A 13033-nucleotide genomic window follows, 5' to 3' on the forward strand; every position below is an offset into this window, starting at 1 on the left:
GTACAGTACAATACATTGGAAGCTACTGTAAGCAAACCTAATGCCTCCTAAATTATTAGTACTGTAGATTGATAAGATTTGAAACAATATAATGAGTTTAAAAGTCCCTCTCTCTGCCATGGCTGCTCTTGTCGCCTCCCTCGCCTTCTCTCCTCCCCCTTTTCAAACGGCGAACAGAGTCGGGTTTCTTGTCCCGGAATCGCGTACTGACGGAAGCTGCCGAGGGACAGTGTGTGCAGGCTGCCTTGCGGACGCGGCGCGGTGACCATGACCGGCCGCTCGGTGCTGCCGCTGTGCGTGTCGACCGCCGTGTTTTGAGCTTCAGACAGACAACTGGGTGTTTCACCAGTCGGGTCCCAGCGGAAGTGACCGTCGCTCTGTTTTGGGGAAGCGCTGTAGGTAAAGCTAACCTTGTTATTGGTTTATCGCCGAGCCGTCCATGTTTGCGAACGCAGATTTGCGCAGTTGTGCATAATCCCAGCGATCCCATTGGTGGAGTCGCGCAGATTGGCGTAAATCTGCGCTTCGCAAACGCGACCAGTGTGTGTTGGTGGTGTGCTGTTGTTTTCCGTCGGCACTGAAAGCAGGAAGAGGAGAGCGAGAGATGATTGAAAAACAGCATTTCTCTCTCTGTGCAGTGTTAATGTGCTGTAGTGTTCAGTCAGTGTGTCTGTATTAACCCTCTCTCTCTCAGTGCAGTGTTAATGTGCTGTAGTGTTCAGTCAGTGTGTCTGTATTAACCCTCTCTCTCAGTGCAGTGTTAATGTGCTGTAGTGTTCAGTGTGTCTGTATTAACCCTCTCTCTCAGTGCAGTGTTAATGTGCTGTAGTGTTCAGTCAGTGTGTCTGTATTAACCCTCTCTCTCTCAGTGCAGTGTTAATGTGCTGTAGTGTTCAGTCAGTGTGTCTGTATTAACCCTCTCTCTCTCAGTGCAGTGTTAATGTGCTGTAGTGTTCAGTCAGTGTGTCTGTATTAACCCCCTCTCTCTCAGTGCAGTGTTAATGTGCTGTAGTGTTCAGTCAGTGTGTCTGTATTAACCCTCTCTCTCTCAGTGCAGTGTTAATGTGCTGTAGTGTCCAGTCAGTGTGTCTGTATTAACCCTCTCTCTCTCAGTGCAGTGTTAATGTGCTGTAGTGTTCAGTGTGTCTGTATTAACCCTCTCTCTCAGTGCAGTGTTAATGTGCTGTAGTGTTCAGTCAGTGTGTCTGTATTAACCCTCTCTCTCTCAGTGCAGTGTTAATGTGCTGTAGTGTTCAGTCAGTGTGTCTGTATTAACCCTCTCTCTCTCAGTGCAGTGTTAATGTGCTGTAGTGTTCAGTCAGTGTGTCTGTATTAACCCTCTCTCTCTCAGTGCAGTGTTAATGTGCTGTAGTGTTCAGTCAGTCAGTGTGTCTGTATTAACCCTCTCTCTCTCTGTGCAGTGTTAATGTGCTGTAGTGTCCAGTCAGTGTGTCTGTATTAACCCTCTCTCTCTCAGTGCAGTGTTAATGTGCTGTAGTGTCCAGTGTGTCTGTATTAACCCTCTCTCTCTCAGTGCAGTGTTAATGTGCTGTAGTGTTCAGTCAGTGTCTGTATTAACCCTCTCTCTCTCAGTGCAGTGTTAATGTGCTGTAGTGTTCAGTGTGTCTGTATTAACCCTCTCTCTCTCAGTGCAGTGTTAATGTGCTGTAGTGTTCAGTCAGTGTGTCTGTATTAACCCTCTCTCTCTCAGTGCAGTGTTAATGTGCTGTAGTGTTCAGTCAGTCAGTGTGTCTGTATTAACCCTCTCTCTCTCAGTGCAGTGTTAATGTGCTGTAGTGTTCAGTCAGTGTGTCTGTATTAACCCTCTCTCTCTCAGTGCAGTGTTAATGTGCTGTAGTGTCCAGTGTGTCTGTATTAACCCTCTCTCTCTCAGTGCAGTGTTAATGTGCTGTAGTGTTCAGTGTGTCTGTATTAACCCTCTCTCTCTCAGTGCAGTGTTAATGTGCTGTAGTGTCCAGTCAGTGTGTCTGTATTAACCCTCTCTCTCTCAGTGCAGTGTTAATGTGCTGTAGTGTTCAGTGTGTCTGTATTAACCCTCTCTCTCTCAGTGCAGTGTTAATGTGCTGTAGTGTTCAGTCAGTGTGTCTGTATTAACCCTCTCTCTCTCAGTGCAGTGTTAATGTGCTGTAGTGTTCAGTGTGTCTGTATTAACCCTCTCTCTCTCAGTGCAGTGTTAATGTGCTGTAGTGTTCAGTCAGTGTGTCTGTATTAACCCTCTCTCTCTCAGTGCAGTGTTAATGTGCTGTAGTGTTCAGTCAGTCAGTGTGTCTGTATTAACCCTCTCTCTCTCAGTGCAGTGTTAATGTGCTGTAGTTTTCAGCCAGCGTTTGTGTGTCAGTACCACCTGTCATTTGTATTAAGTCCCGCCTCTCACCTTCTCAGTGAGTGATTATTGGTGAGATGGAGCTGACCACCTGCCCACGGCCGGCCCAGATTAACGATGCCCACCTGACATCATGGTGTATGATTGGCCGTGGGGGGTTCGGGGTGATCCAGCGCGCTCGGCACACGTTGTGGGGGATGGACGTCGCCATCAAACTGCTGCATGATCACAGAGGGTAACCACAGCAGCCACTGGCACTGCACAGCACGTCACAACAACAGCAATAACAATACAAATCATAATAACAATGTCCTTCCCTCCCTCCCCTTCGCCCCATCTGCCCCCCCTCTCTTTCTCACTTCCTCTCTCCCTCCCTCTATATGCCTCTCCTTCTCCTTTGGCACTTCCTTTCTCTTCTGTAACTCTCCCTCTCTCACTTCCTTCCACTCTCCCTCTTAGTGACAGCTCCCAACTGCTGAGGGAGGCAGAGCTGATGATAGAGGGGGGGTGTCCCTTCGTCCTCCGTGTCCTCGGGGTGTACAGGGGCACCCCCCCCCTGCCCGGCTTACGCACCTCCTCCGCCATGCTGTCCTGCCCCAGCGTGGGTCTGGTGATGGAGTTCATGGAGTTCGGCTGCATCGGCTCCCTGTTGGCCTCTCTGGCTGGCCCCCCACCCTGGCCTCTGGCGTTCAGGCTGGCCCACCAGGTAGCGCTGGGCATGAACTTCCTGCACCAGCACCGTCCCCCACTGCTGCACCTGGACCTCAAGCCCAGCAATGTGCTGCTGGACAACAGCCTGAATGCACAGGCGAGTCCCCGGCTTCTCGTGGGAGAGTAGGCCTGAGAGTTTGTGTGTGTGTGTGTGTGTGTGTGCGCACATCTCTCAGTGCAGTGTTAGAGTACTGTGGGGTCCAGTCAGGTTTCCTGTATATTAACCTTTCACCCTGCCTATCACCCTGCCTCTCACCCTACCCCCTCCTCTATCCTCTGCCCTTCTCTCTCGCTCTCTGTAGATCACAGATTTCGGGCTGGCGCGGATGACTCGCTCTGTTTCCTGTTCGAAGAAGGGTGAAGCAGAGAGTGGGGAGGGGGGGACGCTGAGCTACATGCCCCCCGAGGCTTTCAGCTTGAAGTACCGACCCAGCCCTGCCTCCGACGTGTACAGGTGAGAGAGAGAGAGAGAGAGAGAGAGAGAGAGAGAGGCACAGGGGGAGAGGGAGGGAGGGACTGACTGACTGACTGACTGACACACTGCCTGACTGACTGAGTGATACACTGTATTCACCACCCCACCTCTATCTCTCTCCAGCTATGCTATATTGCTGTGGTCTATTCTCACTGGGGAGGAACCCTATTCTTGTAAGTATCTCTCTCAGTGCAGCGTTAAGGTACTGTAGTGTCCAGTTATGCCCCGTTTCCACTGGCTAAGCGCCAGGACCATGTTTTTTGGAGGTTAACTATCTGCTGCCAAACATGTCCGTTAGCGCCCGTCCCGCTCGCTGAGGAAATATCTCCGCTTCTGAAAGCAAAGATATGCGCTTGACTTGCAGACGGACAGGGAAGAGATCAGAAACATTGTGTCGGAAGATATAATCTCAAGTGCCGGTGCGATCACGAAGAAATTGCAGTTTTATTAGCAGCATGGAGTGAAATCCACTTACAGAGACAATGACTGATACAGTTAATATCCGAGTGCATTAAAAACTTGGATTTCACAGGACCGGTGCAGCACCTGACTAGTTAAAAATATACTGAAGGATAATAATCGCATCGTAGCAGCCGATGGTATTAATATTGTGTGACAGCTGGCCGGTGTTCAGGCTGTGTGTGTGAATGTGTGCAGGACAATCCAGACACAGTCAGTGTGAAGGAACACGAGTCATTAACGTGTCCATTTACAATATTAATTAATGAATAAATAAATACAGCAGATCTGGGTTTCCCTCTAAAACATTAAGGACTGGTTTAATAAATGCGTCCATAAACGCCATGACTGAGACGCACACTTTAGTTCAATTAAACCGGCTATATTGTATCTGGATGATTAATGTGAAACGTGTGTATTGTGTTTCAAGTGTAACTTGCCCTGGTTAAGGATCTGATAAGTACATTATAAATAATACGGCCAAAAGTATCGTTTGCAGTTACAGATCTGTAGTAAGAGTAATAAGTGAAGGGAGTCACTGTGCGTTTAAAATACATATATACCATCACAAATAGATGATAATAATAATAACAATACATATTTGCTATTTAGTATTATTGTTGCGCATGAAAACATATTGTTATGAGGACGTGCTTGTCTGAATATAATGTTGTCTCTACACGTTCAGCTCTTCCTAATATCTCTAACAGAAACGTGTATTTATTCGCTGTTTCCAATCATGTAAAGCACAAATAATAAAACAGACACACAGTCCTCTCTCGTCAGGTGAGTCGCAGTGTTTCTGTCTCTGTTTTTAACACGAGCACAAACCAAACACACAGTCGCTGCTGCTCATCAGAGGGACGGACTTCACAACGGCCTGCTTTTACAGAAACAGCTCTGGGATGCGTCTGGCACAGCACGGACGCTTAAGCCAGTGGAACCGAGGCATTAGTAATGTTTGTATACTGTATTAACCTTTCCCACTCCCCCCCGCTCCATCCTACTCCCTCCCACCCTCCCCCATCTCTCTCTCTCTCTTTCTCTCAGGTGTTATGTCCAGTCTGGTGCGGTTCAGGATCCCACTGGGGGACCGGCCCAGTCTGGAGCGGCTGGACCCTGGTCAGGCCCGCGGGCTGCAGGAGCTCCGACAGCTCATCGAAACCTGCTGGGAACCAGAGCCCCAGAAACGACCCGCCTTTTACAGTGAGTGAGAGGATTGGATTGGGAGAGGAAATGTGAGAGAGAAGGAGACAGGGAGGGGGAGATTGAGGATGTGCTGCTGCATGTGTATATTATATATGGTTGTATCTATTAATTTATTCAACCATTCAGTTTTTGTTTCTGTTTCTGTGCTTTTGTGTTCTCATTGTGTGGTTGTGTTGTGCTGCTATGGTTGTCTGTGTTGTTTAACCAGAGTGTCTGCCAGTGACGGAGAGTGTGTACAACCTGTACAAGCCTGAAGTGCCCGATGCTGTTCACAGAGTGCAGACCCTACTGGTACACTGACGCACTGTATACACACTGTACCGATGCATTGTATACACACTGCACTGACACATTTTATACTGACACACTGCATACACACTTTATACTGACACACTGTATACTCACTGACGCACTGCGTACACACTGCACCGACACACTGTATAAACACTGTAGCTGAAACACTGACACATGACTGATACACTCCCTCTCTGCCCTCCTCCCCCACTCACTCTCTCTCTCTCCCTCTCTTTCTCTCTCTCTCAGTGTCGGATGGAGTCTCAGAGTGTGGAGGAGAAACTGGGGGAGCAGATGAAGTCACTGCAGCTCTCCCATGCCCCCCCCGGCTGCAGTTCCCCTTCTGTGCCTGAACAGAGTGAGGGGGCGCTGTCTCTCTCTCGCACTCAGGCACATCAACAAGAATCTATAATAACAATAATAATAAAAATACCTCATATTGTTAGCTTGTATACCTGCTAGAAATGCCATACAAAATTCTATACACAGTAACCGAATAAGATAATATTATAATGCTGATAATAACAGGAAATTATTTTAAAATGTATATATTGTCTTTGTATTCCAAACAACTGATCCTTAAAACCCTTTGCGCAAGTGAATTATTACAGGTTCATACAGTACACATTTCAAAAACATTTTGAATAGATTTTAATATAATATGAAATCTGTCTCTCTTTCTCTCTCTCCCAGCTGAATCTCAGGTGACACCACAGCATGCTCATACAGGGCCTCCTCCAGTGCAGGTATTGCTGTTGTTGTTGTTGTTATTATTATTATTATTATTATTATTATTATTATTATTATTATTATTATTATTATGTTTAGCAGTCACAGTGAGCTGCAGTTCCCCTGCTGTGCCTGACCAGAGTAGGGGGTGCTGTTCCTCACTCTACACTATACAATCGGTTATTAAAGATATCCCTCTCCCTCTCTCCCTCTCTCTCTCTCTCTCTCTCTCTCCCAGGAGAACACTGTGAAATCTGCAAAAGGTATCCGTACAACCCCGAGAGAGAGGGAATTACAATGACAGAGACAGAAAAACACTCACTCACTCACTCACACACACACACACACTCATTCCTACAGATGGACACATGGATGTCTCTCTTCTGTCTGACCTGTCTGTCACTCTCTCTCTCTTCCAGTATGGGCTCCTCAGCCAGTGAGAACACTCTCCGACAACGGCCAAATGCCGAAAGCCAATCCGAAGCACTCGCACTTCAGGCCCCCTAGTCAGAAACCGGATGGCCGTTATTCACCGGTGAGGCTAAGGAGGAAGTGGGATTAGGAGAGGGAGAGCAAGAGAGAGGGGGAGGCAGAGAAAGGGGGAGAGAGAGACAGAGATTGTGCTGGGGGGGAGGAAGAGAGAGGAACAGATGATAAAGTATGTATAGACAGGACCAGACAGACACAGGTGGGGAGAAAGACAGACAGACAGACAGACAGACAGAGGTAGATCATGACAGATCAGTAGATACACAGACAGCTGATGTGAGGTGTGTTTGTTTGTTTCTCCAGGTGATGCAATTCAGCCCGTCCCAGACCGCTCCCTATATCCAGACGTACCCCCCCCGCCCAGGTGAGAAATACAGCCCCAGGCACCACAGGCCTCTCCCTCTCTCTGTTTTCCCCTGTGCCACTAATTGACTGTCCAGTCAGTGTCTGTCCCCCATTAACCTCTCTCTCTCTCAGTGCCCCTCTTCCCCTCTCTCCCTCACGCAGGTACTGTTATGATGCAGGTGTCCAATGTGAAAGGCCTTCAGATCGGCAACAACAACCAAATGACCATCGTAGAGCGCCCCCCCCCCCACCAGCGCCAGAGCCAGCGCAAGCGCCACAGCACAGCCCCCTCCGCTGTCAATCCACCAGACACACCACCCAGAAAATAAAGCAGCTGCCATTGCACACATTGGCCCGCCTCACTGACTGGTCATTGCACAGCGGGAGGGGAGAGGGAGAGGGAGAGGGAGAGGGAGAGGGAGAGGGAGGGGAACTCTCCCGGTTCTCTTCTCTAATGTGTCCTGACAGGCCTGGCATCGGGGACCGAGCCTTGTTGCCAAGGTGACCATCTGTCTCCGGAATCACAGCGATGGGGGGCGGGGCTATTAGCAGAGACTCAGACTGAACCGGTGCCCAGAGTTGGTTATATTTATACCTGGGGCTGGCAGGCAGGCTGGCTGTACAACCAGGAGTCCACACCACACACACACACACACACAAGATAGCCAGGGAAAAGTAACCAGGGTTACACGTTTTATTTCTCATGCATTTTGCAGGAGACACAATTTCAACACGCACCACAAACAGGCAAGAATACACAGAGACAGACTGAGACAAAACAGTAGAGGAGCCACAGAAACGAATACAAGTGTATGTAAAGAGCGCCCAGGTCTTCGTGCTCCAGAAGACTCAATCTTATCTCCTATTACGCTCCCTCAAGGAGTAGAGTGCCAGAAGAATTACTGTACCCCCTGTCCAGAGCCGCTCCTTCTCCACCCTTACCCCTAAGTGATGGCACGACCGTCCCACCTGAGGTCAGGACAGCACAGTCCCTGTCCACCTCCTGGCGATCACTCAAGACACCCCTGTTCAGACTGTACCTGTACTACAGCAGCCTGTTTTCCTGGGCTTCCCAGCACTCTTGCTTTTATGGATTTTTAATAATAAACTGTGCTTCCTCATGCTCCTAATTACTTATGTATCTTGTACTGATTATATTACAGCATTTTGTAATGCTTTGAAATGTTTCTTGTCTGTTGCCCTGTTTAAGGTGTCTGCTAATAAATAAATGATAATATACAATACAGGGGCTCCAGTCGGTGTGTACCCCAGGTGTGCAGTAGAGCAGGGTGTTACAGTATATACAGGTCATGGATCCTGTCTGAAGTACACAGGTGAGGGATGCAGTGAATGTGTCACCTGGACAGGCAGGAAATGACATCACATCCCATTGCATTACATCACCCTGCTACCACACACCATTACATCCCCTTGCTCCAGATCCCATGACATAACAAAAGGCTAGTTCTGGAGCCCCCTGACTCAAAACCTGGGCTCCCCCCAATGTGACCTGCACACTCCTCCCCTTCTCTCTCTCTCTCTCTGTTTCTGTCTCTGTGTGTTTCTGTCTCTCTGTGTTTCTCTGTGTTTCTGTTTCTGTCTCTCTGTGTGTCTCTGTCTCTCCCACTCTCACTCTCTCTCTGTCAGGGTTTGTATGAGTTTTCTCTTTTCCCCTCTTTTCCACCCCTCTCCCCCTCTCTCTCTTCCCTCCTTCCTTTCTTCCTCCTTTCTCCCCTCTCTCTTGCTCCCCTCTTCCCTCTACCCACCTCTCATTCCTCTCTCCCCCCCTTTCTCCCCTCACCCCCTTTCCCCTTTGTCTCCCATCTCTCTCTCTCCTCCTTGTCTCCCCTCTTCCCTCTCTCTCCCCCTCTTCTCTCTCCTCTCTCTCCCTCTACAGGGGGAACACCAGGAAGCCTGAGAAGGTGGAGTATTTCCAGCCGCCAAGCAGGTGGCCCCTCTCCAGCTTGAGGTAGGCCTTGTCACCCGTCTCCATTGTGATCAGCCCGGCGTTGGTGGCTGCCTCCCGGGTCACATCCTGGTCACCTGCGAACGCAGAGATCACCGGCCAGCCGTTCAGCACCAGACTGACCTGAGAGAGTGGGAGAGACAGGCAGGTAGAGGGTGAGAAGAAGAGTTAATTGAATATCATTATGTTTGCTCTGTACACAGTGTATCAGTGTGTGTGTCTGACCTGTATGCTCAATGTGTGTGTGTGTCTAACCTGTGTGCTCAGTGTGTGAGTGTGTGTGTCTGACCTGTATGCTCAGTGTGTGTGAGTGTGTGTCTGACCTGTATGCTCAGTGTGCGTCTGACCTGTATGCTCAGTGTGTGTGTGTCTAACCTGTATGCTCAGTGTGTGTGAGTGTGTGTCTAACTTGTATGCTCAGTGTGTGTCTGACCTGTATGCTCAGTGTGTGTGATTGTGTATCTGACCTGTATGCTCAGTGTGAGTGTGTGTCTGACCTGTATGCTCAGTGTGTGAATGTGTGTCTTACCTGTTTGCTCAGCGTGTGAGTGTGTGTCTGACCTGTATTCTTAGTTTGTGTGTGAGTGTCTGACCTGTATGCTCAGTGTGTGTCTGGCCTGTATGCTCAGTGTGTGTGAGTGTGTGTCTGACCTGTATGCTCAGTGTGTGTGAGTGTGTGTCTGACCTGTATGCTCAGTGTGCGTCTGACCTGTATGCTCAGTGTGTGTGAGTGTGTGTCTGACCTGTATGCTCAGTGTGTGTGTGTCTAACCTGTATGCTCAGTGTGTGTGAGTGTGTGTCTAACTTGTATGCTCAGTGTGTGTCTGGCCTGTATGCTCAGTGTGTGTGATTGTGTATCTGACCTGTATGCTCAGTGTGAGTGTGTGTCTGACCTGTATGCTCAGTGTGTGAATGTGTGTCTTACCTGTTTGCTCAGCGTGTGAGTGTGTGTCTGACCTGTATTCTTAGTTTGTGTGTGAGTGTCTGACCTGTATGCTCAGTGTGTGTCTGGCCTGTATGCTCAGTGTGTGTGAGTGTGTGTCTGACCTGTATGCTCAGTGTGTGTGAGTGTGTGTCTGACCTGTATGCTCAGTGTGCGTTTGACCTGTATGCTCAGTGTGTGTGAGTGTGTGTCTGACCTGTATGCTCAGTGTGTGTGTGTCTAACCTGTATGCTCAGTGTGTGTGAGTGTGTGTCTAACTTGTATGCTCAGTGTGTGTCTGGCCTGTATGCTCAGTGTGTGTGAGTGTGTGTCTGACCTGTTTGATCAGCGTGTGAGTGTGTGTCTAACCTGTATGCTCAGTGTATGAGTGTGTGTCTGACCTGTATGCTCAGTGTTTGTGTGTGTGTGTCTGACCTGTATGGTCTGCCTGTTGTACACTTTGACCACATGGAAGTTGAAGCTGTAGACACCCCTCCTTGGAGCGATGAATATGCTGCGTGACAGGTCAAAGTGCCCCCCCACATTCACCAGCAGCTGAAACAGAGGGTGGGGGGATTAATACAGAAACTGACTAATTGATTTGACACTACAGTACAGTACAGACAGCCAGACACACAGACAGACAGACACACAAGGAGGCAGAGAGGTAGACAGACAGCTTGGTCACCTGGTCAAAGTAGACGGTCAGGGTGCGGTTGCTCATGTCTGATGGCTCATGGTTGGTGTTGCGCGTGGCGGCGAAGGCGACCCGTCCTGCCCCCGAGCGCACGGCCATGCCCAGCACCCCCGCCCCCGCCCCCCCCGTGGGCGCCGAGTCGCACACCACCAGGCAGCGACCCTCCAGCACGATGGGCTCCGTCTCGTTCTGACACTCCCCCTTCCGCAGGACCCCCAGCACGGCCAGCAGCGCTGCCAGCACACGCACCATGGCTGGGGATACTGGGTATACTGGTGTCAGTGGGTGTACTGGTGTGGGTGTACTGGTATCAGTTGGTGTGCTGGTGTATGTGGGTGTACTGCTGTCAGTAGGTGTAGTTAATGTACTGGGTGTACTGGTTCTGGTTAGGTCCAAATGTGTTGATGAAGAGAGGGAAAGATCCACACCAGGCCCAGGTCAACCAGCCAAGACAATAAAAGAGAGAAAGAGAGAGAGAGATTACATTGGGAAATGGAGAGGGAAGGATTTTATAGTACACAGAGTGGGGAAGGTATAATGTCATCATGGTGTGAGGAAGGATGGAAGGTGTGATGTAATAGTTGGAGGAGGTGGAGGTTATGATGTCATGGTATGAGGATAGGAGGGAGGTATGTTGTCATGGGGGAATGGAGCAAGATGTAATGGGGAAGGAGGGAGAGGGATGATGTAATGGGGAAGGAGGGAGAGGGATGATGTAATGGGGAAGGAGGGAGAGGGTGATGTAATGGGCAGTGCCAGCTGGGACAGGAGAGGACGCAGCAGGGTCTGGCTCCTCCACTACACTGCCCCCCTCCCCTGCACTACACCACACCATCTGCCACTCTCACACGCTCTATCTCTCTATCTCATTCACTGTCTTCTGACATTCCTGCACTGCCAGTTGCCTTCGCACGGCAAAGGAATTCTTGCAGGAGACACATTCAAACAGGCTGAGAGACATGGGACATCACACAGACATCACACGGATACAGAGACGGACAGAAACACAACCAGCCATAGATATACAGACATACATATAGACTAACACAGGTCAGACAAAAACACACACACACACACTCACACATACACTACCCTGTACCCTGTACCCTGTACCCTGCTGTCAGGCTGTGAGTGGCAGGTGGGTGGCAGGGGCAGTGGGCGTCGCGATGTGGTCCACCAGAGACCAGCACGGTGCCACTTAACTGAGCAAGACCCCCCCACCCCAACACACAGCACAGCCACAGGGGCCACTGAGGATTACAGCAAAACACACTGCGCAAGGACAAACCTGACTTCACACACAGAGTAACACACTGCACTATAATTGTACACACACAGAAACACACTATACTATAACTGTACACACAGTAACATACTGCACTGTAATTGTACACACACTATAACACACTATAGTATAACTGTACATACAGAGTAACACACAGCAACTGTAACTGTACACAGTTTTCACACTGCACTATAATTGTACACACACAGTAACACACTGCACTATCACTACACACAGAGTAACACACTACACTCTAAATGTACACACAGAGTAACACACTACACTATAACTGTACACACACTATAACACACTATAGTATAACTGTACACACAGAGTAACATAATACACTAAAACAGCAGACAAAATATAACACTACACTTTAACTGTACACACACAGTGTAACACACTACACTATAACTGTACACGCCATGTTAAAAAAAAAATCTGTTGCTCATCATTACACAACTTAAATTGTGAATGTGTGTGTGAGTGTGACGGTGTGCGAGAGTGTTACTCTGTTCTGACCGTTGATCCTGTCCCTAAGCCTGCCCTGCTGTCCTGTGCTGTGCTGTGCTGTCAGGGTGGCACAGGGACTCATCGTTGTGAACCTGAGTCCTGCCTGTGTGAGAGCTGATTCAGCAGAGAGTCTCACCTGGGCTGCGGGCGCCTGGTCTCCTATGTCCGGGCTCTGAGCAGCAGCTGCCTGTACTGACAGAGACAACTCCAGTCCTCCCTCTCTCTCTCTGACGGCAGGTCCCTCTGTCACAGTTGAAATGTCGGAGTACGTGTGGCCTTCTCCCACACTGAGCGCACACCTGTCTCTCTCTGCCTCCATACCAGCTCCTCCTCCTCTGCCTTTTCCCCTCCCTTTCAGTCCCCCACTCTCACTCTCTCTCTCTCTCACCCCTCTCCCTTCCCACACTCTCTACTATTTCTGTCCTCTACATCATCCCCTCCTCTCCTGTTTTCCAGTTTCTATCCCTTAGGTTTCCTCTCCCCCCCTCTCTCTCTCTCTCTCTCTCTCTCTCTCATTCTCAATGTTGCTATCGCCTTCTCTCAAACAAAAAAAGAGGGGATCTGGTGCCCTCTGCTGTTCACTACTTCAATC

The 13033-nt window shown here is 49.4% G+C and overlaps 2 protein-coding genes across 6 annotated transcripts; one reads left to right on the forward strand and one right to left on the reverse strand.

The window, feature by feature from the left end:
• The first annotated feature begins 201 nt into the window (after nt 1–201).
• On the forward strand, nt 202–8297 carry ripk3 (receptor-interacting serine-threonine kinase 3). Of its 5 annotated transcripts, none has more exons than XM_066722953.1 (13): nt 202–399; nt 2404–2579; nt 2804–3152; nt 3358–3509; nt 3654–3703; nt 5040–5195; nt 5407–5489; nt 5742–5850; nt 6186–6238; nt 6460–6484; nt 6641–6756; nt 7014–7074; nt 7188–7407. In XM_066722953.1, exons 2-13 carry the CDS (start codon nt 2422–2424, stop codon nt 7382–7384), a joined length of 1509 nt encoding a protein of 502 aa, XP_066579050.1. In that variant the 5' UTR covers nt 202–399; nt 2404–2421; the 3' UTR covers nt 7385–7407. The 5 variants fall into 5 exon arrangements, with proteins under 5 accessions (XP_066579050.1, XP_066579051.1, XP_066579047.1 ...); XM_066722954.1 differs by having other exon boundaries at nt 7218–7407; XM_066722950.1 differs by lacking the exon at nt 6641–6756 and having other exon boundaries at nt 7188–8297.
• A 596-nt stretch (nt 8298–8893) lies between these two features.
• Nucleotides 8894–12826, reverse strand: LOC136768660 (cerebellin-1-like). Its single transcript, XM_066722966.1, has 4 exons — nt 12578–12826; nt 10632–11022; nt 10379–10498; nt 8894–9144 (listed from the first exon to the last, which is right to left on the reverse strand). The coding sequence occupies exons 2-4, from the start codon at nt 10890–10892 to the stop codon at nt 8947–8949; spliced, it is 579 nt and encodes a 192-aa protein (XP_066579063.1). The 5' UTR covers nt 10893–11022; nt 12578–12826; the 3' UTR covers nt 8894–8946.
• Nucleotides 12827–13033: the final 207 nt, after the last annotated feature.

This window comes from Amia ocellicauda, chromosome 14 (assembly GCF_036373705.1).
Source record: "Amia ocellicauda isolate fAmiCal2 chromosome 14, fAmiCal2.hap1, whole genome shotgun sequence".
NCBI lineage: Eukaryota > Metazoa > Chordata > Actinopteri > Amiiformes > Amiidae > Amia > Amia ocellicauda.

Coding starts and splice junctions, on each gene's coding strand:
- ripk3 (XM_066722950.1), top strand. CDS start 2,422: ATGGAGCTGACCACCTGCCCACGGCCGGCCCAGATTAACGATGCCCAC. Junction 2,580..2,803: donor CTGCTGCATGATCACAGAGG/GTAACCACAGCA, acceptor TCTCCCTCTTAG/TGACAGCTCCCAACTGCTGA. Junction 6,485..7,013: donor CACTGTGAAATCTGCAAAAG/GTATCCGTACAA, acceptor TTGTTTCTCCAG/GTGATGCAATTCAGCCCGTC.
- LOC136768660 (XM_066722966.1), bottom strand. CDS start 10,892: ATGGTGCGTGTGCTGGCAGCGCTGCTGGCCGTGCTGGGGGTCCTGCGG. Junction 10,499..10,631: donor TGACCGTCTACTTTGACCAG/GTGACCAAGCTG, acceptor CCTCTGTTTCAG/CTGCTGGTGAATGTGGGGGG. Junction 9,145..10,378: donor ACAACAGGCAGACCATACAG/GTCAGACACACA, acceptor CCACTCTCTCAG/GTCAGTCTGGTGCTGAACGG.